Genomic DNA, 27,781 nt, shown 5'->3' on the forward strand with positions numbered 1-27,781 from the left:
CCAGGCCCTGCAGACGGAGTTCCTGCTGGAGCTGAATCCAGGTTTCCAGAGCTGCCCCGCCACTGGGGCTGTTCCTCCTGCGGCCTCACGGGGTAAACAACCCCCACTGAGCCCTGCACCAGGCAGGGGCACGGCACCTCCCCCAACTGCTAACACCTGAAAACCAGCACAACAGGCCCCTCCCCCAGAACACCAGCTAGACTGACAACTTCCAGGAGAAGCCAAGGGACTTAAAGTACACAGAATCAGAAGATACTCCCCCGTGGTTCTTTTTTTGTTTTGTTTTGCTTTTTGATTTGTTTCCTTCCCCCACCTCCTTTTTTTTCCTCCTTTCTTTTTCTTTCTCTTTTTCTTCCTTTTTTTTTCGTTTTTTTTCTTCCCTTTTTTTTCTCTTTCTCTTTTCTTTCCTTCTTTCTCTCCTCTCTTTTTCTCTTTTTCCCAATACAACTTGCTTTTGGCCACTCTGCACTGAGCAGAATGACTAGAAGGAAAACCTCACCTCAAAAAAAAAGAATCAGAAACAGTCCTCTCTCCCACAGAGTTACAAAATCTGGATTACAATTCAATGTCAGAAAGCCAATTCAGAAGCACTATTATACGGCTACTGGTGGCTCTAGAAAAAAGTATAAAGGACTCAAGAGACTTCATGACTGCAGAATTTAGAGCTAATCAGGCAGAAATTAAAAATCAATTGAATGAGATGCAATCCAAACTAGAAGTCCTAACGACGAGGGTTAATGAGGTGGAAGAACGAGTGAGTGACATAGAAGACAAGTTGATGGCAAAGAGGGAAACTGAGGAAAAAAGAGACAAACAATTAAAAGACCATGAAGATAGATTAAGGGAAATAAACGACAGCCTGAGAAAGAAAAACCTACGTTTAATTGGGGTTCCCGAGGGCGCCGAAAAGGACAGACGGCCAGAATATGTATTTGAACAAATTCTAGCTGAAAACTTTCCTAATCTGGGAAGGGAAACAGGCATTCAGATCCAGGAAATAGAGAGATCCCCCCCTAAAATCAATAAAAACCGTTCAACACCTCAACATTTAATAGTGAAGCTTGCAAATTCCAAAGATAAAGAGAAGATCCTTAAAGCAGCAAGAGACAAGAAATCCCTGACTTTTATGGGGAGGAGTATTAGGGTAACAGCAGACCTCTCCACAGAGACCTGGCAGGCCCGAAAGGGCTGGCAGGATATATTCAGGGTCCTAAATGAGAAGAACATGCAACCAAGAATACTTTATCCAGCAAGGCTCTCATTCAAAATGGAAGGAGAGATAAAGAGCTTCCAAGACAGGCAGCAACTGAAAGAATATGTGACCTCCAAACCAGCTCTGCCAGAAATTTTAAGGGGGACTCTTAAAATTGCCCTTTAAGAAGAAGTCCAGTGGAACAATCCACAAAAACAAGGACTGAATAGATATCATGATGACACTAAACTCATATCTCTCAATAGTAACTCTGAATGTGAACGGGCTTAATGACCCCATCAAAAGGCGCAGGGTTTCAGACTGGATAAAAAAGCAGGACCCATCTATTTGCTGTCTACAAGAGACTCATTTTAGACAGAAGGACACCTACAGCCTGAAAATAAAAGGTTGGAGAACCATTTACCATTCGAATGGTCCTCAAAAGAAAGCAGGGGTAGCCATCCTTATATCAGATAAACTAAAATTTACCCCAAAGACTGTAGTGAGAGATGAAGAGGGACACTATATCATACTTAAAGGATCTATTCAACAAGAGGACTTAACAATCCTCAATATATATGCCCCGAATGTGGGAGCTGCCAAATATATCAATCAATTATTAACCAAAGTGAAGAAATACTTAGATAATAATACACTTATACTTGGTGACTTCAATCTAGCTCTTTCTATACTCGATAGGTCTTCTAAGCACAACATCTCCAAAAAACGAGAGCTTTAAATGATACACTGGACCAGATGGATTTCACAGATATCTACAGAACTTTACATCCAAACTCAACTGAATACACATTCTTCTCAAGTGCACATGGAACTTTCTCCAAAATGGACCACATATTGGGTCACAAATCGGGTCTGAACCGATACCAAAAGATTGGGATTGTCCCCTGCATATTCTCAGGCCATAATGCCTTGAAATTAGAACTAAATCACAACAAGAAGTTTGGAAGGACCTCAAACAAGTGGAGGTTAAGGACCATCCTGCTAAAAGATAAAAGGGTCAACCAGGAAATTAAGGAAGAATTAAAAAGATTCATGGAAACTAATGAGAATGAAGATACAACCGTTCAAAATCTTTGGGACGCAGCAAAAGCAGTCCTAAGGGGGAAATAGATCGCAATACAAGCATCCATTCAAAAACTGGAAAGAACTCAAATACAAAAGCTAACCTTACACATAAAGGAGCTAGAGAAAAAACAGCAAATAGATCCTACACCCAAGAGAAGAAGGGAGTTAATAAGGATTCGAGCAGAACTCAACGAAATCGAGACCAGAAGAACTGTGGAACAGATCAACAGAACCAGGAGTTGGTTCTTTGAAAGAATTAATAAGATAGATAAACCATTAGCCTGCCTTATTAAAAAGAAGAGAGAGAAGACTCAAATTAATAAAATCATGAATGAGAAAGGAGAGATGACTACCAACACAAAGGAAATACAAACGATTTTAAAAACATATTATGAACAGCTATACGCCAATAAATTAGGCAATCTAGAAGAAATGGGCGCATTCCTGGAAAGCCACAAACTACCAAAACTGGGACAGGAAGAAATAGAAAACCTGAACAGGCCAATAACCAGGGAGGAAATTGAAGCAGTCATCAAAAACCTCCCAAGACACAAGAGTCCAGGGCCAGATGGCTTCCCAGGGGAATTTTATCAAACGTTTAAAGAAGAAACCATACCTATTCTCCTAAAGCTGTTTGGAAAGATAGAAAGAGATGGAGTACTTCCAAATTCGTTCTATGAGGCCAGCATCACCTTAGTTCCAAAACCAGACAAAGACCCCACCAAAAAGGAGAATTACAGACCAATATCCCTGATGAACATGGATGCAAAAATTCTCAACAAGATACTGGCCAATAGGATCCAATAGTACATTAAGAAAATTATTCACCATGACCAAGTAGGATTTATCCCTGGGACACAAGGCTGGTTCAACACCCGTAAAACAATCAATGTGATTCATCATATCAGCAAGAGAAAAACCAAGAACCATATGATCCTCTCATTGGATGCAGAGAAAGCATTTGACAAAATACAGCATCCATTCCTGATCAAAACTCTTCAGAGTGTAGGGATAGAGGGAACATTCCTCAACATCTTAAAAGCCATCTATGAAAAGCCCACAGCAAATATCATTCTCAATGGGGAAACACTGAGACCCTTCCCCTAAGATCAGGAACAAGACAGGGATGTCCACTCTCACCACTGCTGTTCAACATAGTACTGGAAGTCCTAGCCTCAGCAATCAGACAACAAAAAGACATTAAAGGCATTCAAATTGGCAAAGAAGAAGTCAAACTCTCCCTCTTCGCCGATGACATGATACTCTACATAGAAAACCCAAAAGTCTCCACCCCAAGATTGCTAGAACTCATACAGCAATTCAGTAGCGTGGCAGGATACAAAATCAATGCCCAGAAGTCAGTGGCATTTCTATACACTAACAATGAGACTGAAGAAAGAGAAATTAAGGAGTCAATCCCATTTACAATTGCACCCAAAAGCATAAGATACCTAGGAATAAACCTAACCAAAGATGTAAAGGATCTATACCCTCAAAACTATAGAACACTTCTGAAAGAAATTGAGGAAGACACAAAGAGATGGAAAAATATTCCATGCTCATGGATTGGCAGAATTAATATTCTGAAAATGTCAATGTTACCCAGGGCAATATACACGTTTAATGCAATCCCTATCAAAATACCATGGACTTTCTTCAGAGAGTTAGAACAAATTATTTTAAGATTTGTGTGGAATCAGAAAAGACCCCGAATAGCCAGGGGAATTTTAAAAAAGAAAACCATATCTGGGGGCATCACAATGCCAGATTTCAGGTTGTACTACAAAGCTGTGGTCATCAAGACAGTGTGCTACTGGCACAAAAACAGACACATAGATCAGTGGAACAGAATAGAGAATCCAGAAGTGGACCCTGAACTTTATGGGCAACTAATATTCGATAAAGGAGGAAAGACTATCCATTGGAAGAAAGACAGTCTCTTCAATAAATGGTGCTGGGAAAATTGGACATCCACATGCAGAAGAATGAAACTAGACCACTCTCTTTCACCATACACAATGATAAACTCAAAATGGATGAAAGATCTAAATGTGAGACAAGATTCCATCAAAATCCTAGAGAAGAACACAGGCAACACCCTTTTTGAATTCGGCCATAGTAACTTCTTGCAAGATACATCCACGAAGGCAAAAGAAACAAAAGCAAAAATGAACTATTGGGACTTCATCGAGATAAGAAGCTTTTGCACAGCAAAGGATACAGTCAACAAAACTCAAAGACAACCTACAGAATGGGAGAAGATATTTGCAAATGACATATCAGATAAAGGGCTAGTTTCCAAGATCTATAAAGAACTTATTAAACTCAACACCAAAGAAACAAACAATCCAATCATGAAATGGGCAAAAGACATGAACAGAAATCTCACAGAGGAAGATATAGACATGGCCAACATGCATATGAGAAAATGCTCTGCATCACTTGCCATCAGGGAAATACAAATCAAAACCACAATGAGATACCACCTCACACCAGTGAGAATGGGGAAAATTAACAAGGCAGGAAACCACAAATGTTGGAGAGGATGCGGACAAAAGGGAACCCTCTTACACTGTTGGTGGGAATGTGAACTGGTGCAGCCACTCTGGAAAACTGTGTGGAGGTTCCTCAAACAGTTAAAAATAGATCTGCCCTACGACCCAGCAATTGCACTGTTGGGGATTTTCCCCAAAGATACAAATGCAATGAAACGCTGGGACACCTGCACCCCGATGTTTATAGCAGCAATGGCCACGATAGCCAAACTGTGGAAGGAGCCTCGGTGTCCAACGAAAGATGAATGGATAAAGAAGATGTGGTTTATGTATACAATGGAATATTACTCAGCTATTAGAAATGACAAATACCCACCATTTGCTTCAATGTGGATGGAACTGGAGGGTATTATGCTGAGTGAAGTAAGTCAGTCGGAGAAGGACAAACATTATATGTTCTCATTCATTTGGGGAATATAAATAATAGTGAAAGGGAAAATAAGGGAAGGGAGAAGAAATGTGTGGGAAATATCAGAAAGGGAGACAGAACGTAAAGACTGCAAATCTGGGAAACGAACTAGGGGTGGTAGAAGGGGAGGAGGGCGGGGGGTGGGAGTGAATGGGTGACGGGCACTGGGGGTTATTCTGTATGTTAGTAAATTGAACACCATTAAAAAATAAATTAAAAAAAAAGTAATACAACTGTGAGATTTTATAGTTACTATTATTCCATGTACTGTATAATGAGAAATATTCTTCCACTGCACAGCTTCCTTTTGGTAGTTAGCAAGGCCATTTAGAAGTATGACCATGGAACTCAGGTTACTTCCCAAAGTTCTTCACTCACTCACTCACTCACTCACTCACTCACTTACTTTCTTCCATCAGAGGATACTCCCCCTTGTTCATCTGTTTTGTTTCTTAAATTCCACATATGAGTGAAAATCATATGTTATTTGTCTTTCTTTGACTGACTTATTTTGCTCAGCATAATACACTCTAGTTCCATCCACATTGACACAAATGGCAAGATTTCATTCTTTTTGATGGCTGAGTAATACTCCCGTGTGTGTGTGTGTGTGTGTGTGAGTGTGTATCACATTTTTTAAATCCATTCTTCTGTTGATGGAGGCAAACCATAACAGACTCTTAACTCTAGGGAAGAAACGGACTGTTGCTGGAGGGGAGGTGGATAGGGGAGTGGGATAACTGGGTGGTGGGCATTAAGGAAGGCAGTTGATGTAATGAGCATTGGGTGTTGTATGCAACTGATGAATCACTGAATTCTACCTCTGAAACTAAAAACACACATGTCCTTGATGGGATGAGCACTGGGTGTTATTCTGTATGTTGGCAAATTGAACACCAATAAAAAATAAATTTATTATTAAGAAAAAAACAAAACAGATGAACATAGGGGAAGGGAATGGAAAATAAAAATAAGATGAATACTACGAGCTTTTAAAGTGGAGTCACAATAAGTCACTACAAGGCATGAGTTTTGAAAGGTAAGAAGTTCTATGGAAATTCAAAATACCTAGAACAACCAAAACAATTCTGAAAAAGAACAAAGTTGCAGGACTTTCATCTTCCAATTTCAAAACTTACTACAAAGCTACAGTTATTAAGACAGTGTGAGGATAGACATATAGAATAATGGAACAGAAGTGAGAGTCTAGAAAAAACTTACATTTTTCATCAATTGATTTTTGACAAAGGTACCAACACAATTCTTTGGGGGAAAGGATAGCTTCAAAAATGGTGCTGTGCTTAGATCTTCATTTGCAAAAAATGAACTTAGACCCTTACTTCACACCATACACAATACCTAACTCAAAGCAGATCATAGACTTAAATCTAAGAGCAAAAACAACACAAATTTTAGAAGAATACTTAGGATAAAAATTTTAAGACCTTAAGTTAGGCAAAACCTTTTAGATATGGCATCAAAGCATGGTTCATAAAGTAAAACACTTCATCAATTGGAACTCATCAAAATTCAAAACACTTGTATTTTAAAAGACACTATTAAAGAAAATTAAAAGAACAACAACAAAAAAAAAGACAAGCAACGGAATGAAATCTTGTCATTTGTAGCAGTATGGATGTACCCAGAGAGTATTATGCTAAGTAAGATAAGTTTGACAGAGAAAGACAAATCCTGTATAATTTCACTTACATGTAGAGTCTAAAAACAAAACAAACAAAGAAATAGAAAAATATTCATAAATAGAGAGCACAAACTGGTGGTTGCCAGAGGGGATGTGGGCGGGGAGATGAGCAAAATAGATAAAGGGGATTAAGAGGTACAAACTTCCAGTTATAATACAAATAAGTCACAGAGATGAAATATACAGCATAGGGAATGGAGTCAATAATATTTTAATAACATTGTATGGTGACAGATGGTAACTATACTTATCCTGGTGAACATTGAGAAATGTATAGAATTGTTGAATCAGTATGTTGTACACCTGAAACTAATATATGTCAATTATACTTCAATAATTAAAAAAAGAAATATATAAAGTAGAAAGCAAACTCACCACAATTGAATCCTTATGAAATAATCACTGGTAACATTGTTTTATAATTATAAACCTTTTTCTATGTACATCTATGTATATCTATTTTAAAATGTTCACTATAAAATGAGTTGTAAAAAAGGCTAGCAGCTGGAAAGTAATATTTGTAAAACACATCTCTGATAAAGACTTGTTTCTCAGCCCAGGTCTGCTCTGAGGAAGAGGTTCTGGCAGCAAGTGGCAGGAGTGGTGGTGGGGCTACTGCTTTTTTTTTTTACTTGTAGATTCAATTTACAAGAACTCAGGATGCCTAGGTTATGTCTGTAGTACAAAAGTACTATAAGAGGGGAGAAGAAACTCCCCTCTCTATATGCAAACACACAATTACAATATACACATATATTCCTACATACCCTAACTTTCAGACAAGCAAGAAAAAGAAAGAGGTTCTTTAGAAGTAAAAAACACTGGTCCCAACATGAGCTTAGTGAGATGTGTTGCTACAAATGTTGACCTGATCTGTGATGACTCCACTGGCATCCTGACCTTGGAGCTGCCTACATAGTATAGACCTATGATTGCTGTGTAACACAGCTCATAGTGTTACTGTTGTTGAAAATAGATTACACTGACTTGATTGAGCAAATTTTCTACCTTTGTTCTGTATATGAGAGCTTGACCAAGTCCTAGTAGTGGCTTAATTCTGTTTTTGCTTGGCAAGGCTATAAATTATCAAATATTGCCCTACTGATTCTTGGTGTTCCTAACCTGATCCCCTGGATCCATTGATTTTACCCCATCTGGTGTAAGGAACTCTCATAGACAGAACAAAGGTAGAAAGTTTCTTCTCCTTACTTGTATTGTCCTGGGTGTTCATCTCTTCTGGTGTTGAATTCCAGAGAAATTTTAGCATCCAATCCAATTCCAAAATAGTTGTTCATGACACACCTTTCTTTGAAGCGTCTGAAATTAGCCAAAGGAAAGAAGACAGACCATTGGTGCAGGAAAGAAGTGCCATTATCATTAGGCTGGAGACTTTATCTGCATGATTGAAAATGACTGGGGAGGACCTCCCCTACATTGGGCACAAAACTTTATGTTCTTAACAGGCAGATATAGATGTCCTATTGTGTTAACAACTAGCTTGTTAGCTTTGAGAGAGGGCACTCAGACAGTTGGGAGGATTTAGTGGAGTTGGAACTCCTAATAAAGAAATCATCTTTGGAAGCCCTTAGATATGAGTGGTCAATATTTTCTTCAAACAGAATAAAGGGAAATAGTAATTGACTTATTCCCATAAAGAACTTTTAAGTATCTCATATAAAAATGTATGATGACATTCTACACTACTGTTTCCAGAGATGTCTGAATTCCTTTGTAGTACTTTCACATCAAAGGGCAAAGTGACCACATATTTGAGGGGAAAGACTGATAAAACAAAGTAGATATATACACAACCAAAAAGCGAGGCAGTTTTTAAAAAATTCTTCTGCATCTATCTTGGGTGTCAACATCAAAACCAGTAGTGTGCTGAAGCCAGTTAGTACCAGCTCATATAAGCTGATTATGCCTATTATGTCCCAAATCTGCATTCAGTGGAATTATATCAGTAGTTTGAAACAGGTCATGGTGGGAGGGATTGTACTTGGAATAAACCAGGACATCCCCTCCCCCAGTTGTTAAACATTTGGCAGTGCACTACTGATCAAAACTCATAATTTACATCGAGACTTCAGACATGAGTGTAAGACAATGGTGAAGTAGAGGGGAGTGGGATTAGAGATACGAATAAATGGGAAGCTGCAGTTAGCTCAAATAATTGCCAACTGTCCTTTTGAGAAACTGAAGATGAATTTAGCTACTCAATCATAGATAATTTTTGTATTCATTACTAAACTGACCTCACATCTGTCACATGAGATTCTCCTCCCTCAACCGCAGTCTAGAGATTGGGATTTCTCTAGCTGATGTCCCAGCTTATCTTCTTAATGGAACTCAAAAGGAGTGAATGTGATGGAATCTGGCTACTGACAATATTTTAAGGAAGCAGCGCTAATGAAAGAGATGCCTTTAGATTTTCTATCCAGCCCTAAATGCTCATTTATTTTTTAGTGCTTCCAATTATTCACTGTTAAAGGCAATGGTGGAAAAACAGATCCTTTGAAATAACAACAGCTAACATTTATTAAGTATTTATAATAAGAATAACAATAATTACTGTTAATATATATAGCACTTAACTATGGGTGCTGAGCACTGTTTAATGCAAGTGCTATGCATATGTAAACTGAATAAACGGAAGAAACATGTGGCTAATTCTACACTTATCTTCACCTTATAATGAGAAAACTAAGGTTCAGATTAGCTGAATTAATTTTGTAAGGACACACAACTAGTGGTAGAGCCAGGATTTGACTCTGGATATCTTTAGATTGTTCTTTTTTGTTTGTTTGTTTGTTTTTTTGGAGAGGAGTTTGTATATTTTTTATTGGAGTTCGATTTGCCAACATACAGCATAACACCCAGTTGTCATCCCATCAAGTGCACCCCTCAGTGCCCGTCACCCAGTCACCCCAACCCCCCCCCAACTCCCCTTCCACTATGCCTTGTTCATTTCCCAGAGTTAGGTGTCTCTCATATTCTGTCACCCTCAGTGGTATTTCTCACTCATTTTATCTCCTTTCGCTTTTATTCCCTTTCACTATTTTTTTATATTCCCCAAATGAATGAGACCATATAATGTTTGTCCTTCTCCGATTGACTTACTTCACTCAGCATAATAACCCCCAGTTCCATCCATGTCGAAGCAAATGGGGGGTATTTGTCATTTCTAATGGCTGAGTAATATTCCATTGTATACATAGACCACAGCTTCTTTATCCATTCATCTGTCGATGGACACCGAGGCTCCTTCCACAGTTTGGCTATTGTGGACATTGCTGCTATAAACATTGGGGTGCAAGTGTTCTGGCGTTTCACTGCAACTGTATCTTTGGGGGTAAATCCCCAGCAGTGCAGATCTAGTTTTAACTCTTTGAGGAACCTCCATAGAGTTTTCCAGAGTGGCTGAACCGGTTCACATTCCCACCAACAGTGCAAGAGGGTTCCCCTGTCTCCACATCCTCTCCAACATTTGTTGTTTCCTGTCTTGTTAATGTTCACCATTCTCACTGGTGTGAGGTGGTATCTCATTGTGGTTTTGATTTGTATTTCCCTGATGGCCAGTGATGCGGAGCATTTTCTCATGTGCTTGTGGGCCATGTCTATGTCTTCCTCTGAGATTTCTGTTCATGTCTTTTGCCCATTTCATGATTGGATTTTTTTTGGGTGTTCAGTTTAATAAGTACTTTATAGATCTAGGATACTAGCCCTTTATCTGATAGGTCATTTGCAAATATCTTTCCCATTCTGTAGGTTGTCATTTAGTTTTGTTGACTGTTTCTTTTGCTGTGCAGAAACTTTTTACCTTGATTAAGTCCCAATAGTTCATTTTTGCTTTTGTTTCCCTTGCCTTCATAGATGTATCTTGTAAGAAGTTACTGTGGCCGAGTTCAAAAAGGGTGTTGCCTGTGTTCTCCTCTAGGATTTTGGTGAATTCTTGTCTCATTTAGATCTTTCATCCATTTTGAGTTTATCTTTGTGTATGGTGTAAGAGAATGGTTTAGTTTCATTCTTCTGCATGTGGCTGTCCGATATTCCCAGTAACATTTATTGAAGAGACTGTCCTTTTTTCCAGTGGATATTCTTCCCTGCTTTGTTGAATATTAGTTGACCATAGAGTTGAGGGCCCATTTCTAGATTCTCTACTTTGTTCCATTGATCTATGTGTCTGTTTCTGTGCCAGTACCACACTGACTTGATGATCACACCTTTGTAGTACAACCTGAAATCTGGCATTGTGATGCCCCCGGCTCTGATTTTGTTTTTCTTTTTAATTTTATTTATTTATTCATGAAAGACAGAGAGAGCGTGGGGCAGAGACATAGGCAGAGAGAGAAGCAGGCTTCATGAAGTGAGCCTGATGTGGGACTCGAACCTGGGACTCCAGGATCACACCCTGGGCCAAAGGCAGGCCCACTCACTGCTGGGCCACCCAGGGGTTCCTGGTTTCTTTTCCATGATCCCCTGGCTATTTGTTTTTTTTTTTTCTGATTCCACAGATCTTAAGATGATTTGTTCCAACTCTCTGAAGAAAGTCCATGGTATTTTGATAGGGATTGCATTAAATGTGTAAATTTCCCTGGGCAACATTGACATTTTCACAATATTAATTCTTCCAATCCATGAACATGGAATATTTTTCCATCTCTTTGTGTCTTCCTCAATTTCTTTCAGAAGTGTTCTGTAGTTTTTAGGGTATAGATCCTTTACCTCTTTGGTTAGGTTTATTCCTAGGTATCTTATGCTTTTGGGTGCAATTGTAAATGGGATTGACTCCTTAGTTTCTCTTTCTTCAGGCTCATTGGTAGTGTATAGAAATGCCACTGACTTCTGGGCATTGATTTTGTATCCTGCCACGCTACCGAATTGCTGTATGAGTTCTAGCAATCTTGGGGTGGAGACTTTTGGGTTTTCTATGTAGAGTATCATGTCATCGGCGAAGAGGGAGAGTTTGACTTCTTCTTTGCCAATCTGAATGCCTTTTATTTCTTTTTGTTGCTTGATTGCTGAGGCTAGGACTTGTAGTACTACGTTGAATAGCAGTGGTGAGAGTGGACATCCCTGTCTTGTTCCTGATCTTAGGGGAAGGGTCTCAGTGTTTCCCCATTGAGAATGATATTTGCTGTGGGCTTTTCATAGATGGCTTTTAAGATGCTGATGAATATTCCCTCTATTCCTACACTCTGAAAAGTTTTGGTCAGGAATGGATGCTGTCTTTTGTCAAATGCTTTCTCTGCATCTATTGAGATGATCATATGGTTCTTGTTTTTTCTATTGGTGATATCCTCTCTCACGTTGATTGCTTTATGAGTGTTGAACCAGCCTTGTGTCCCGGGGATAAATCCCACTTGGTCATGGTGAATAATCTTCTTAATGTATTGTTGGATCCTATTGGCTAGTATCTTGTTGAGAATTTTTGCATCTGTGTTCATCAGGGATATTGGTCTATAATTCTCTTTTATGGGGGGGGGTTGTGTGGTTTTGGAATTAAGGTGATGCTGGCTTCATAGAATGGGTTAGGAAGTATACCATCCCTTTCTATCTTTCCTTTTTTTTTTTTCCTTTTTTTTCTTTTTCCTTTCTATCTTTCCGAACAGCTTTAGTAAAATAACTATGTTTTTTTCTTTAAACTTTTGATGGAATTTCCCTGGGAAGCCATCTGGCCCTGGACTTTTGTTTCTTGGGAGATTTTGATGACTGCTTCTATTTTCTTCCTGGTTAGTGGCCTGTTCAGGTTTTCTATTTCTTCCTGTTGCAGTTTTGGCAGTTTGTCTTTTCCAGAAATGTGTCCATTACTTCTTAATTTATTGGCATATAGCTGCTCATAATAAGTTTATAAAATCGTTTGTATTTCCTTGGTATCGATTGTGGTCTCTCCGTTTTCATTCGCGATTTTATTGAGTCTTTTCTCTTTTGTCTTTAATAAGGCTGGCTAATGATTTATCTATCTTATTAATTCTTCCAACGAACTGACTCCTTGTTTTGTTGATCTGTTCTACAATTCTTCTGGTTTCTATCTCATTGAGTTCTGCTCGAATCTTTATTATCTCTCTTCTTCTGCTTGGTGTAGGTTTTATTTGCTGTTCCTTCACCAGTTCCTTTAGGTGCATGTTAACTTGTGTATTTGAGTTTTTTCCAATTTTCTTTTTTTCTTAAAGCTTTCATTTATTTATTTTTTTAATAAATTTATTTTTTATTGGTGTTCAATTTACCAACATACAGAGTAACACCCAGTGCTCATCCCGTCAAGTGCCCCCCTCAGCGCCCGTCACCCATTCACCCCCACCCCCCACCCTCCTCCCCTTCCACCACCCCTAGTTCGTTTCCCAGAGTTAGGAGTCTTTATGTTCTGTCTCCCTTTCTGATATTTCCCACACATTTCTTCTCCCTTCCCTTCTATTTCCTTTCACTATTATTTATATTCCCCAAATGAATGAAAACATATGTTTGCCCTTCTCCGATGGACTTATTTCACTCGGCATAATGCCCTCCAGTTCCATCCACGTTGAAGCAAATGGGGAGTATTTGTCCTTTCTAATGGCTGAGTAATATTCCATTGTATACATAAACCACATCTTCTTTATCCATTCATCTTTCAATGGACACCGAGGCTCCTTCCACAGTTTGGCTATTGTGGACATTGCTGCTATAAACATCGGGGTGCAGGTGTCCCGGCGTTTCATTGCATCTGTATCTTTGGCGTAAATCCCCAACAGAGAAGTTGCTGGGTCGTAGGGAAGGTCTATTTTTAACTCTTTGAGGAACCTCCACACAGTTTTCCAGAGTGGTTGCACCAGTTCACATTCCCACCAACAGTGTAAGAGGGTTCCCTTTTCTCCGCATCCTCTCCAACATTTGTGGTATCCTGCCTTGTTAATTTTCCCCATTCTCACTGGTGTGAGGTGGTATAGATACATCCACGAAGGCGAAAGAAACAAAAGCAAAAATGAACTATTGGGACTTCATCGAGATAAGAAACTTTTGCACAGCAAAGGATACAGTCAACAAAAGTAAAAGACAACCTACAGAATGGGAGAAGATATTTGCAAATGACGTATCAGATAAAGGGCTAGTTTCCAAGATCTATAAAGAACTTATGAAACTCAACAACAAAGAAACAAAGAATCCAATCATGATATGGGCAAAAGACATGAAGAGAAATCTCACAGAGGAAGACATAGACATGGCCAACATGCACATGAAAAAATGCTCTGCATCACTTGCCATCAGGGAAATGCAAATCAAAACCACAATGAGATACCATCTCACACCAGTGAGGATGAGGAAAATTTTTCCAATTTTCTGAGGGACACTTGTAATGCGATGTATTTCCCTCTCAGAACTGCTTTTGCTGTATCCCAAAGATTTTGGACAGTTGTATCTTCATTCTCATTAGTTGCCAAGAATCTTTTTAATTCTTCTCTAATTTCCTGGTTGACCCTTTCATCTTTTAGCAGGATGCTCTTTAACCTCCACGTGTTTGAGTTTCTTCCAAATTTCTTCTTATGATTGAGTTCAAGTTTCAAAGCATTATGGTCTGAAAATATGCAGGGGACAATTCCAATCTTTTGGTACCAGTTGAGACCTGATTTGTGACCCAGTATGTGGTCTATTCTGGAGAAAGTTCCATGTGCCCTTGAGAAGAATGTGTATTCAGTTGCGTTTGGAAGTAAAGATTTGTAAATATCTGTGAAATCCATCTGGCCCAGTGTATCATTTAAAGCTCTTGTTTCTTTGGAGATGTTGTGCTTAGAATATCTCTCATTTGCAGAAAGCACCATGTTGAAGCCTCCCAGTATTAGTGTAGTATTATCTAAGTATGTCTTTACTTTGGTTATTAATTGATTGATATACTTGGCAATTCCCGCATTAGGGGCATAAACATTCATGATTTTTAGGTCCTCTTGTTGGATAGATCCTTTAAGTATGATATAATGTCCCTCTTTATCTCGAATTACAGCCTTTGGGATAAACTCTAATTTATCTGATATGAGGATTGCTACCCCTCCATTCTTTTGAGGGTCATTTGAATGGTAAATGGTTTTCCAACCTTTCCTTTTCAGGCTGGAGGTGTCCTTAGATCCAAAAGAGTCTTTTGTAGACAGCAAGTAGATGGGTCTTGCTTTTTGTCCAGTCTGAAACCCTGCGTCTTTTGATGGAATCATTAAGCCCATTTATGTTCAGAGTTTCTATTGAAAGATATGAATTTAGTTTCATCATAATACGTATTCAGTCCCTGTTTTTGTGGGTTATTTCTTTGGACTTTCTCTTTCTTTTACAGGTGCCCCCTTAATATTTCTTGCAGAACTGGTTTGGTGGTCATATAGTCTTTCAGTTTCTGCCTATCTTGGAAGCTCTTTATCTCTCCTTCTATTCTGAATGAGAGCCTTGCTGGATATGGTATTCTTGGCTGCATGTTCTTCTCATTTAGGACCCTGAATATATCTTGTCAGCCCTTTCCGGCCTGCCAGGTCTCTGTGGAGAGGTCTGCTGTCAATGCAATATTTCTCCCCATATAAGTTAGGGATCTCTTGTCTCTTGCTGCTTTAAGGATTTTCTCTTTATCTTTTGAATTTGCAAGTTTCATGATTAAATGTCGAGGTGTTGAATGGTTTTTATTGATTTTAAGGGGGGATCTTTCTATCTCCTGAATCTGAATGCCTGTTTCCCTCCCCAAGTTAGGGAAGTTCTCAGCTATGATTTGTTCAAATACATTTTCTGGTCCTCTGTCCCTTTTGGCGCCCTCTAGAACCCCAATTAAATGTAGATTTTTTCCTTCTGAGGCTGTAATTTATTTCCCTTAACGTTTCCTCATGATCTTTTGTTTTCTCTTTTTTCCTCAGCTTCCTTCCTTGACATCAACTTGTCTTATGTCACTCACTCGTTCTTCTGCCTCATTAACCCTCATTGTTAGGATCTCCAGTTTGGATTGCATCTCATTTAATTGATTTTTAATTTCGGCCTGATTAGATCTAAATTCCGCAGTCATGAAGTCTCTTGAATCCTTTATGCCACCAGTAGCTTTATAATTGTGCTTCTGAACTGGCTTTCTGACATGGAATTGTAGTCCAAATTCTGTAACTCTGTGGCAGAGAGTACTGTTTCTGATTCTTTCTTTTGTGGTGAGTTCTTCTTTCTAGTCATTTTGCTCAGTGCAGAGTGGCTAAAAACATGTTGTAGTGGAAAAATGAAGAAAAAAAGAAAAAAAAAACCAAGGTAGGGTATCCTCTGGTTGTATACACTGTAAATCCCTCGAGTTCCCCTGGAACTTTCCAGTGCTGCTTGGTCAAGAAGTTGCTTTTCCTTGTCTTTCCAGCTGGTCTTCTTGGGGAGGGGCCTGCTGTGTTGATTCTCAGGTGTCTGTACCTGGAGGAGCTTCCCCGCCCCCTTCCAGGTGCACAGTTCAGTGGGAGCTTTTGACTCCTGTTCTCTGGCAGCCCGGCTCCATCCCAGGCACAGGGTGACACCAGGAGAAACAACAGCACTGGTGGCGGCCAGCCAGCCAGCTCTGGAGTCAGCTCCCGCAGTAACTACCGTAGTCTCCCAGTCCACACTGGCTTGGATGCTCTGGGAGCGGAGGGTGCTGACCTGCACAGCTTGGGGGTGCCAGCAGCAGGAGCTTCCTCGCTGTCCTGTGCCCTGTGCACCTCGGCCTGTCCCCAGGGGATGCAGGATCATGGGCTATCTCCCCCAGCGCCCTGGGTTCTGGGGCCTGTGCTGCTGGAATCATGCTCTTGGGGCGTAGGTCTTGAAGGCAGCTCAGCACAGCCCCCTTTGCCCGGAGCCGCCACCTGAGCTTCTCCCAAGGCCCTGCCGGGTGCATGTTCCAGCTCTTTACTGAGCTTGGCCCACAGTCTGTGGCATGCTCTCCCCAGGTGCTCACTTCCTCTTTTAGTGACCCCAGGAGACTGGAGTCTTCATTGCCCCTCCTGCCGTTCTGCCCGAGTTCCCTGCTAAGTGCCTTTCCATCCGGGAAGAAAATGGTGCAGATTTTTAAAGTTCCTTCTTCTCCAGGGCTGGGCTCTCCTGTCCTGGAGGCTTTCACTGCCTGGCCTTAGACCGGCTCCTCGTGGGGGCCCCTCCCCAACTTGATTCTTTTTTATTTTTTTTCTGCCTTCCTACTTTGTTAGAAGTGCAAAGTCTTCTCTCTGTAGCATTCCAGCTGTTCTCTCTTTAAATCTCAAGTCGAATTCGTAGGTTTTCAGGATGATTTGAAAGTTATCTAGGTAGGTTGGTGGGGACAGGTGACTTGGAGACCCTACTTCTCCGCCATCTTGCCCTGCCCCAGATTGTTCTTTTAACCAAAGAACGGAGGAAGTCATAAAATGGTTGTAGGGCTAAATACTTACATAGTTTCAGGAGTAAAATGTAAATGCTCCAAGTTGAGGTTATCTAAGTCTTCACTTTTGAGAGAAGATATAGAAGACAAAGTGCCAGGATGAGAACCTAGACACAAAAGACATTACCTTGATGTCAGATTCAAACAAGAAAGTCCTTCCTCTTATTTGCATTTCACCCTATTTTCTCTGTGGGACCAGGGTCAAGCTCAATGACTTTCTCTTGAGTATAATGAAAGTTCTCAATCCAAAGAGGGATCATCTTAGATGGACAGGGCCTTCCTCTGAGAAAATAGTAAGATTGGGCTGCCTGCTTGCTAGCAGTGAAAACAGCTTTGTTTTTTTTTTTTTAATTTAAAAAGGGAAGTTTCCTTTTTTTTAAGGTTTATTTATTTATTTATTTATTCATGAGAGACACAGAAAGAGAGGCAGAGACATAGGTAGATGGAGAAGCAGGCTCCCTTGTGGGGAGCCTGAGGTGGGACTCAATCCCAAGATCCCAGGTTTGCCACCAGAGCCAAAGGCAGACGCTCAACCACTGAGCCATGCAGGTGCCCTTGAAAACAGCTTTTGATCTTGGGTTTCATCAGGCCAGGTTTTTCAAAGTACCTGATGAGGTCATTACTTCTGGATTTTGGCATGGGATATTATACTGTGACCTTTTTGGGAAAGAGGGAAGGATATCTACTGCAGAACAGGATTATGACTAAAAAGGATATATGGGAACACATCCTTATTCTCTGGGAACTAGAAGACAGTGATGAAGGCTAGAAATAAGAGAAGGAAAGAAAGATTCTTACGGTGTCTTGGGCTCATCTGGCTAATATCTTCTGAGTCATCTTCCAGGAAGAAAGTTGAAGTAAAGTTCTTAACCGATATTGTCTGTCGGCTTTGCTCATCCAGAACTATAGAGAAAAAGTGGAAAGGAAAAGGAAAGAAAGAGCGAAAGAGTAAGCAAGGTAGAGAGGGAAGAAGAGAGGGAGGAAGGAAGGGAAAAATGAAGGTAGGAAGGAAGGGTGGAAGGCAGGCAGGAAGGGAGGGAGGGAGAAAGAAAGAAGGGAGAGAAGAAGGCAAGGGTGTGAGGGAGAGAGGAAAGAAGAGAGGGAGGAAGGAAGAAAGGAAGGAGTATTGTTCATATTTGTTGAGCACTTCTTAAGCATCTCTTTTGTTTAGTTAATGCCAGTCAGTGTGGGTATACAGTGGAGACCCTCAGTTGGCTACGTCCCTTCTCCACAATGTTGTTTGTAGTCTTAGCTTTGTTACAGTGTTGCCCCCATCTCTCTTCATATGCATGCCTGTTTTACTGGTTACTCTTTTTCTGTCACACAAGAAATGTAGTATGAGTAGGAGCTCAGGGCCAGGGGCAGGGGAGCAAGGTGGGAAACCCTCTGTTCTGTTATCACCTCTTTGTTAATTCATTTACTCACATGACTTTTTTTTTCCAAATTTGAGCCTCTAGGACCATGCTATTCTTTCATTCAAATATTTCATTCATTCCAAGAATATTTGAGAAGTCTCCTTCCTTTCCCAGCCTATATATTGTATAGCTCAGATGCTCAAACTGTGCCAATGCTCATAGGTTCAATCCCTATCCTAGTAAGGGTGCCTTTCTCTGTCCCATGGCCACAAGCTGGACCTACAAAGCTAACTTAGGTGTTGTGTTGATGGAGCAGGCTGAGTGTCAATTGTGATAAGATTATGGCTGCATCTTCACTACTTGGAAACTAACTACAGAAATAGAGGCAAACTGGCTGTTTACTATGTTTGTAGTGCAGAATGGACATTTCCTTTCTTTCTGGGAAACTTGGCTGAGGGTATATGTAAAGGTACCAAGGCAGGAGAAGGTACCATGGCTAAAAGTTGGAGGTCAGCCAAGGGGACTTACTTGCTACATGGACTTCTGCTCAGTTCCAAAAGTTCAAGTAGAGCATACTTGGTCTTACACTATTTTTCAAGGAAGCATTGTGGTGAAGAAGTGAGAGCCAGAACGTTAAATTAAGAAGTTGGAGTTGAAAGAGTTTTAATTCTGAGTTGGAAGTTTTTGAATGTCATGAGTTATGGGAAACGGCAGTCAATTCCAGAGATCCCAAGACCATTCTCAGGGTCCTTGTGCCTGATGAATACTATGTAAGACACACAGAGATGAAAATTCTTTTCTTTTAAAAATTGTCACAGGCTTGGTGATTGGAAGGAAATAGGAGCAGGTAGAAAAAAATTCCATGGCTGATGGTGGAAACCGACAGAGCTTTAAGCCAGGTCACTTAGGAGCTGTAATTGTTTAGGATGACTGTTAGTTCTAAAAATAAATGAGTAGCATGATTTGAGTGCCTAGGAGGTAAGAGCTTATTACGACTGAGGCTTTTCAAATTAGCAGTCTGAGGACTGACTTTGAATGCTATATGAATGCAGAATCTAGTCAAGTTTTGGTAGTGGAGTCAAATAGCAGACCCAGAGTGAGGGAGATCAGTAAACCATACACTGGAACTTTCTCTTTCTCTTACCTCAATTACCACAACTCTGGGACCTTACCTTGTTCAACTTGGAATATGATGAGCTTCAAGGATTTCTGGAGATTCCGGGCCTTTGTGGCCAGCTCCAACTTGCACTTGGCTATGTGGTCTATTTGAGGGACGAAGGGCTTTCCATCTACCTTGCCACCGTCTGCATATACTATAGGACTTTTCTCAATTGCTGCCTCTTCAGCCAGGATATCAATCAGGATGCTGAGCTTGTCATACATTATGTCACTCTGTGTAATGATAAAGAGGACAGGACATTGTTATGAGGAACCAGTACTAGAAAGGACAGAATGGGGAACTGGGTGGTATGGGAGAGATAAAGAGGGGTAGTAGTTGGCCAGAAACTCTGGGCAAGGAAAGCTGTGTGTGAGGAAATAAAAGTTTGGGGAAAGAAGTACTTGGTAGATGTAATGAGATAACCAAAGGATGTTAAGTTATCAAACAGATAACATTTGTTTCTGAGTAGCTGTAAGCATCAATGTATGTTGTCAAGTTTTTCTCATGTCAGATTGACCTGTAAAATAATATATAATATGGCAAAATTGAGACAAGATAAACATTTCTGGACTGGTGTTTTCATGGGCATGCTTCTACGGATGTGGATGTGCCTCTGCATGGGTCCCTAGTGTCTGCCTTTGTATATGTTTATGTTTGGGGAATGCACTGAGTGATTATGGCTTGATTTCCAGCTCCATCACTGAATAGTTTGTGACCAAGGCAAGTTTCTATGTGCTTTTATATTCTAGGGTGGTTGTGAAGATTAAATAAATTAATGCATTAAAAATCCTTAAACATTTCCTGGCACAGAGTAAGTGCTAAATAAGTGTTAGCTGTTGTTGCTGTTGTGTTATAGAGGTTAATATGGGTGTATTTCTAGCATGTATTTATACATATTTTCATGCATGTTCTGGTATACAACCATACATACTTAGTGTACACTTGTGTCTAGTTGTGGGTAGATGCTTGATATATGCTTACGTATATGGTACATTTGCTAGAATGCATAATGCCATGTTTCATTTGGTGAAAGCTGGAAATTTTATGAGATTGGACTTTTCCCATAATGGAGACTTACCAGTTTCCTTTTTCTTTTACAATTCTCAGTGAAAGGCACATTTGCTTTTATTAAAAAAGGGGCCCTGGGACTTCCAGGAAGATGACAGAGCAGGAGGATCCTAAACTTACCTCATCCCATGGATACATCTAGATAACAGCCACATTGGTGTAAATAACCCTGAAGATGACCGAAAGACTGGCAGAACAGACTATTCACAGCTAATCATAGAGAAGAGGCCACACTGACAGTGGTAGGAATGGCAGAGACATGGTTGGGAACCAAACTGACCTGTAAGACTGTACACAGAAGGGAGGGACACGACAGGCATAGAGAAAGGAGAAGAGGAGATACCATACCAGTCACCTCCGGCATGGAAGACGCACACTGGGAAGACAAATCCCTATAACATTTGGTTTTGAAAATCAGAGAGGTTTAACTTTGCAAGTTCCTACAATCAGTGTCAACACCAGAAGCTTTAAAAGTCAGTGGGTTCAACTCTGGAAGAGCCAGAAAGGCAGTAGGAAATTGCCTTTCTGCCATTAAAGACACAACAAAACAACCAACCTCACTGAGATACAGCATTGAAGCAGCAGTTTGAAAAAACACTTGGGGCATACAAAAATATTGATTTACTAATCTCAGAATGTGTGCTAGAAGGGCAAGGATCCTTAGGAGACTTGTCGAAGAACAAAAGAGCTGACAGGTGTCATTTCCTTCCCCCTTCCCAACCTAGATATACAGACATCTGTGGGAACCAACAGGAAAACTTTCTGACTAGCTTGCTAACAGCACACCCCACCCTCATGCACTTCTGTGGACCTGCCCCTTCAACCCATCTTTAGCAGTTCTCCAAATCAGCTACAAGTCTCCTCCCACAGAGATTAGCATATGCTTTGCTAACACCAGGCCCTCTGGCCCCTGCATTTTGCTGCAAACCCACCCCATCCAACATGCCCCTGGCAGAAGTTCATCCAAAGTGGGGCCACAAGCATGGCATTGTGTAAGCAGCTGGGACAGGGGTCATCAGTACCACTCTAAAGTGACTCTTTCCCTGGATAGAGGGGAAGATAACTACATACATCAGTTCAACTGCAACTCCAGCAGTGAGCTGGGGGCAGACATCTAGTCTGACTGCAGGCCCCACCCACCAATGAAAGCTTCTCAGGGAGCAACACAGAGAGAACATCCTGCAGTTTGGTGCCTGCAGTTCTGATAAATGCCTGGTCTGACCCACTTCAAGCTCAATGTGGCCCCACACTGGCCCATTAATAACACAGGGATGAAACACTGCCTGTATCAGGCAAAGCTATTGTGTATGCCTGGACTGAAGGCAAATGCAACTCAGCCACAATAGCAGGGTGCAGACATATAGGAGACACCTTTGAAGTACGGGGTTTGGGGAATAGGAGACATTGCCCTACAGGGCACTATAGGACCTCTTCTTCATAAGGCCACTACTTTCAAGAGCAGGCAGCATAGCCAACTTTCCTAACACATAGAAACAGATACAGAGAGGTAGAAAAAATGATGAGACAGGGGAATATGTTCCAAATGAAAGAACTGGACAAAATCACACACACATACACCCTTAATAAAACAGAGCTAATAATAACCCCAATAGAAAATTTAAAGTAATGGTCATAAAGATAATCACTGGACTTGAGAAAAGAGTGGAGGACCTCAGTCAGACCCTCAACAAAGAGATAGAAAACATAAAAATCAAACGGAGATGAAAAACTCAATAATTGAAATTTAAAAATACGCTAGAGGGAATACGTAGTAGACTAGAAGGAGCAGAATAAATCAGTAACCCGAAAGACAGTAATAGAAAGCAGTCAAACTGAACAGGGGAAAGAAAAAAGAGTAATAAAAAGTGAGAATAGATTAAGGGAACTTAGTGACACCATCAAGCATAATACTGTTTGTATTATATGGATCCCAGAAGGAGAAGGGAGAGAAAATAGGGCAGAAAAGCTATTTGAAGAAATAATAGCTGAAAATACTCCCTATCTGGAGAAGGAATTCTGAATTCCTGGATTTCTGAATCCAGATCCAGGAGGCACAGACAGCCCTCAACAAAATTAACCCAAGGAGGTCCACACCAAGACATATAGTAATTAAAATGGCAAAAAGCAGTGATAAGGAGAATTTTAAAAGCAGCAAGAGAAAGGAAGACCATTACATACAAGAAAAAAATCCATTAGGCTATCAGCTGATTTTTCAGCAGAAACTCTGCAGACCAGAGGAGACTGGCATAATATGTTCAAAGTGGTGAAAGAAAAAAACCCTGCAGCCAAGAATACTCTATCTAGCAAGTTATTGTTCAGAATAGAAGGAAAGGTAGCTTCCCAGAAAAAGAAAAATTGAAAGAATTCATCACCACTAAACCAGCCTTACAAGAAATGTTAAAGAAGACTCTTTGCGTGGAAAGAAAAAAATCATAAGCAGGAGCAAGAAAAGTAGGAAGCACAAAAGCAGTAAAATTAAGTATATCTGTAAAAATCAGTTAAAGGATTCACAAAATGAAATGATGTCAAGTATGACACCATATATCTAAAATGTGGAGTGGGAGAGACGTAAAAATTTAGTGCTTTCAGAATGGATTCAAACTTAAATGATAATCAACTTAAAATAGACTGCTATGTGCTGAAGATGTTATATACAAACTTAATGGTAATCATAAATCAGAAACTAATAGGGTATATGCAAAAAATAGAGAAGGGATCCAAGTATATCATTAAAGAAAGCCAGAAACCCATGAGAGAAAAATCAAGAGAAGAAAGGAACAGAGAAGAAGTACAAAAAACCATAAAATGAATAACAAAATGGTAATAAATGCATACCTTTCAATAAGTACCTTGAATATAAATGGACTGAAGGGATATAGGGCAACAGAGTGGATAAAAAAGCAAGATTCATCTATATGCTGCATACAAGAGACTCATTTCAGACCTATAGACACATGCATATTGAAAGTTAAGCGATGAAAAACCATTTATCATGCCAATAGAAGTGAAAAGAAAGTCAGGGTAGCAATTCTTATATTGGACAAAATAGACTTTAAAACAAATATTCTAACAAGAGCCAAAGAAAGACACAATATAATCATAAAGGAACAATCCAACAGAAAGATATAACAATTGTAAATATTTATGCACCCAACATGGGGGCATCCAAATACAAAAAGCAACTATTAAAAATTAAAGGAAGTAATTGATAGTGATACAATAATAGCAGGTATTTTAACATGTCACATCATTGGATAAATCATCCAAGAGAAGATCAACAAGGAAACTGTGGCTTGAATGACATTTAGGGCCAGATGTATCTAACAGACATATTGAGAATATTCTATCCTAGAACAGTGGAATACATATGAAATACATCTTTTCAAGTGCATATGGAATATTCTCCAGATAGATCCAGATAGATGTTAGGCCATGAAACAAGTCTCAATAAATTAAAAAGACTGAAGTCATATCATGCATCTTTTCTGACACCATCAGACAAAATCAGGAAATAAAAAAAAATACAAAGAGGTTCAATAGCATGCTACTAAACAATGAATAGGTCAGAGGAAATAAAAAAATACATGGAGACAAATGAAAATGAACACACAAAATCTCAAATCTTTGGGATGCAGCAAAAGCTGTTCTAAGAGGGAAGCTTACAGCAATACAGGCCTACCTCAAGAAGCAAGAAAAATCTCAAATCTCAAAAATCTCGAAAACCTAACCTAACATTTAAAGGAGATGGAAAAAGAAAAGAACAAAACCCCCCAAAACAGTAGAAGAATAAATGAAATAGAGACTAAAGAACCAAAAGAACAGGTCAGTGAAACCAGGAGCTGGTTCTTTGAAAAGATAAACAAAATTGATAAACTTTTAGCCAGATTAATAAAAAAATAAAGAGGGAGAGGACTCAAATAAACAAAAGGAGAAATAACAACTGATAACAAAGAAATACAAAGGATTATGAGAAATTTTATGAAAAATTCTATGCCAACAAATTGGACAGCCTAGAAGAAATGGATAAATTCCTAGAAACAAATCACCTTCCTTAACTAAAGTAGGAAGAAATAGAAAATTTTAACAGATTGTTTACCAGCAATGAAATTGAATCAGCAATAAAAAAATCCCCAACAAACAAAAGTCCAGGACCAGCTGGCCTCATAGGTAAATTCGACCAAACATTTATAGAAGAGTTAAAACCCATTCTTCTCAACTATTCAAAAAAAAAAAAAAAAAAAGGAAGGAAACCTCCCAAATTCATTTTATGAGGCCAGCATTAACCTGATAAGAAAACCAGATAAAAAAAATACCAAAAACAAGGACTACAGGTCCATATCTCTTATTCACATAGATGCAAAAATCCTCAACAAAATATAGCAAACTGAATCTAACAATACGTTAAAAAAAATCATTCACCACGATCAAGTAGGATTTATTTCTGGGATGCAAGGGTGATTCAATATTTGCAAATTAATCAACATGATATATCACATCAACAAGAGAAAGGATAAAAACCACGTGATCATTTCAACAGATGTAGAAAAATCATCAAAGTACACATCCACTTATGATAAAACCCTCAACAAAGTAGTTTTAGAAGGAATATTACTCAACATAATAAAGGCCATATATGAAAAGGCCACTGTCAACATGTAAATGGTGAAAAACAGAGCTTTTCCTCTAAGATCAGGAACAAGACAAGGATGCCCACTCTCACCAGTTCTATTTAGTATAGTACTAAAAGTCCTAGCCACAGCACTAGGACAACAAAAAGAATTAAAAAGAATCCAGATCGCTAAGAAGTAAAACTTTCACTATCTGCAGATGACATCCTACTATATATAGAAAACTCTAAAGACTCTACCAAAAAACTACTAGGGCTGATAAATGAATTCAGTAAAGTCAGAGGATACGAAATCTATATACAGAAATCTATACACTAATAAGGAAATAGCAGAAAGAGAAATTAAGAAAATCCATTTACTATTGCACCAAAAATAATAAAAACCTAGGAATAAAGTTCACTGAGGCTTTGGGGACGCCTGCGTGGCTCAGCAGTTTAGCCCCTGCCTTTGGCCCATGGTGTGATCCTGGAGTCCCAGGATTGAGTCCCACATCAGGCTCCTTGCATGGAGCCTGTTTCTGTTTCTGCCTCTCTCTGTGTGTGTCTTTCATGAATATATAAATAAAATCTTTAAAAAAAACCTGAGACAGTGAAAGATCTGTACTCTGAATAGTATAAATCACTGATGAAGGAAATTAAAGATGACACAAATGGAAAGACATGCCATGTTCATGGATTGGGAAAACAAATGTTGTGAAAATGTCCATACTAACCAAAGCAATATACAGATTTAATGCAATACCTATCAAATTATCAACAGTATTTTTCACAGAAGTAGAAAAAATAATCTTAAAATTTGTATGGAATGACAAAAGACCCTGAATAGCCAAAGCAATCTTGAGAAATAAGACCAAAACTGGAGGAATTACAATCTCAGATTTTAAGATGTATTACAAAACGGTAATAATCAAAACAGTATGGTACCAGAACAAAAACTGACATGCAGAACAATAGAACAGAATAGAGAGTCCAGAAATAAACCCACAAACATACTGCAACATAGTGAAGATCATTTATCAAAAACTCACAGCTAACATCATTCTTAGGAGTTAAAACTGAGAGCTTCTCCTCTATGGTCAGGAATAAGACAAGGATATCTTATCTTACCACTTTTATTCAACATAGTACTGGAAGTCCTAGCTACAGAAATCAGACAACACAAAGAAATAAAAGGCATTCAAATGGGCAAGGAAGAAGTCAAGCATTCACTATTTGCAGTTTACATGACACTATAGATATATAGACAACCAGAAAGACTCCACCCAAAACAGCTAAAACTGGTAAACCAATCCAGTAAAGTCGCAAAATACAAAGTCAGTTTACAGAAATCTGTTGCATTTTTTTAAAAAAATATTTTATTTATTTATTTGACAGAGAGCACAAGCAGGGGGAGTGGCAGGCAGAGGGAGAGGAAGAAGCAGGCTTCCTGCTGAACAAGGAGCCTGACTTGGGGCTCGATCCCAGGACCCCAGGATCATGACCTGAGTCGAAAATAGACCCTTAAATGACTGAGCCACCCTGGCATTCCTCTATTACATTTCTATGTACTAATAATGGAGTGACAGAAAGAAAAATTAAGGAATCCATACCATTTACAATTACACCCCCAAATAATAAGATACTTAGGAATAAACCTAACCAAAAAGTAAAAGACCTCTACTGTGAAAACTGTAAAACATTGATGAAAGAAATTGAAGATGACACAAAAATGGAAAGACATTACATGCTCATGGATTGGAAGAAAAAATATTGTTAAAATGTCTATACTACCCAAAGTAATCTACATATTTAGTGTAGTTTCTATCAAATTACCAACAGCATCTTTCACAGAACTAGAACAAACAATCCTAAAATTTGTATGTAATCACAAAAGACCCTGAATAGCCAAAGCAATCATGAGAAAGAAAAGCAAAGCTGGAGGCACCATACCATGTTTGTAGTAGTCAAAACAGTATGATACTGGCACAAAAATAGACACATATATCAGTGGAACAGAATAGAAAACCTATAAAAAAAACCACCCCATAATTACTGTCAATTAATCATTGATAAAGCAGGAAAGAATATCCAATGAGAAAAAGACTATCTCTTCAACAAAGTGTGTTGGGAAAACTGGACAGTAACATGCAAAAGAAAGAAACTGGACCACTTCCTTATGCCATACACAAAAACAAATTCGAAGTGGATGAAAAACCTAAATGTGAGACATGGAACCATAAAAATCCTAGAAGAGAGCACAGGCAATAACTTCTCCGACATCAGCTGTAGCAACTA

At 39.3% G+C, this 27,781-nt stretch overlaps 1 protein-coding gene across 1 annotated transcript in view; it reads right to left on the reverse strand.

The window, feature by feature from the left end:
- The window catches only part of DGKK (diacylglycerol kinase kappa), a 97,687-nt gene that overhangs the window by 25,589 nt on the left and 44,317 nt on the right, over positions 1 to 27,781 (reverse strand). The window contains exons 12-15 of the mRNA XM_038588790.1: positions 19,826 to 20,045; positions 18,097 to 18,201; positions 17,309 to 17,405; positions 8,154 to 8,261 (exon numbers count right to left, since the gene is read on the reverse strand). Coding sequence (XP_038444718.1) covers positions 8,154 to 8,261; positions 17,309 to 17,405; positions 18,097 to 18,201; positions 19,826 to 20,045 — 530 coding nt within the window. The remainder of the gene's footprint in view (positions 1 to 8,153; positions 8,262 to 17,308; positions 17,406 to 18,096; positions 18,202 to 19,825; positions 20,046 to 27,781) is intronic.

Source organism: Canis lupus, chromosome X, assembly GCF_011100685.1.
Source record: "Canis lupus familiaris isolate Mischka breed German Shepherd chromosome X, alternate assembly UU_Cfam_GSD_1.0, whole genome shotgun sequence".
Lineage (NCBI taxonomy): Eukaryota > Metazoa > Chordata > Mammalia > Carnivora > Canidae > Canis > Canis lupus.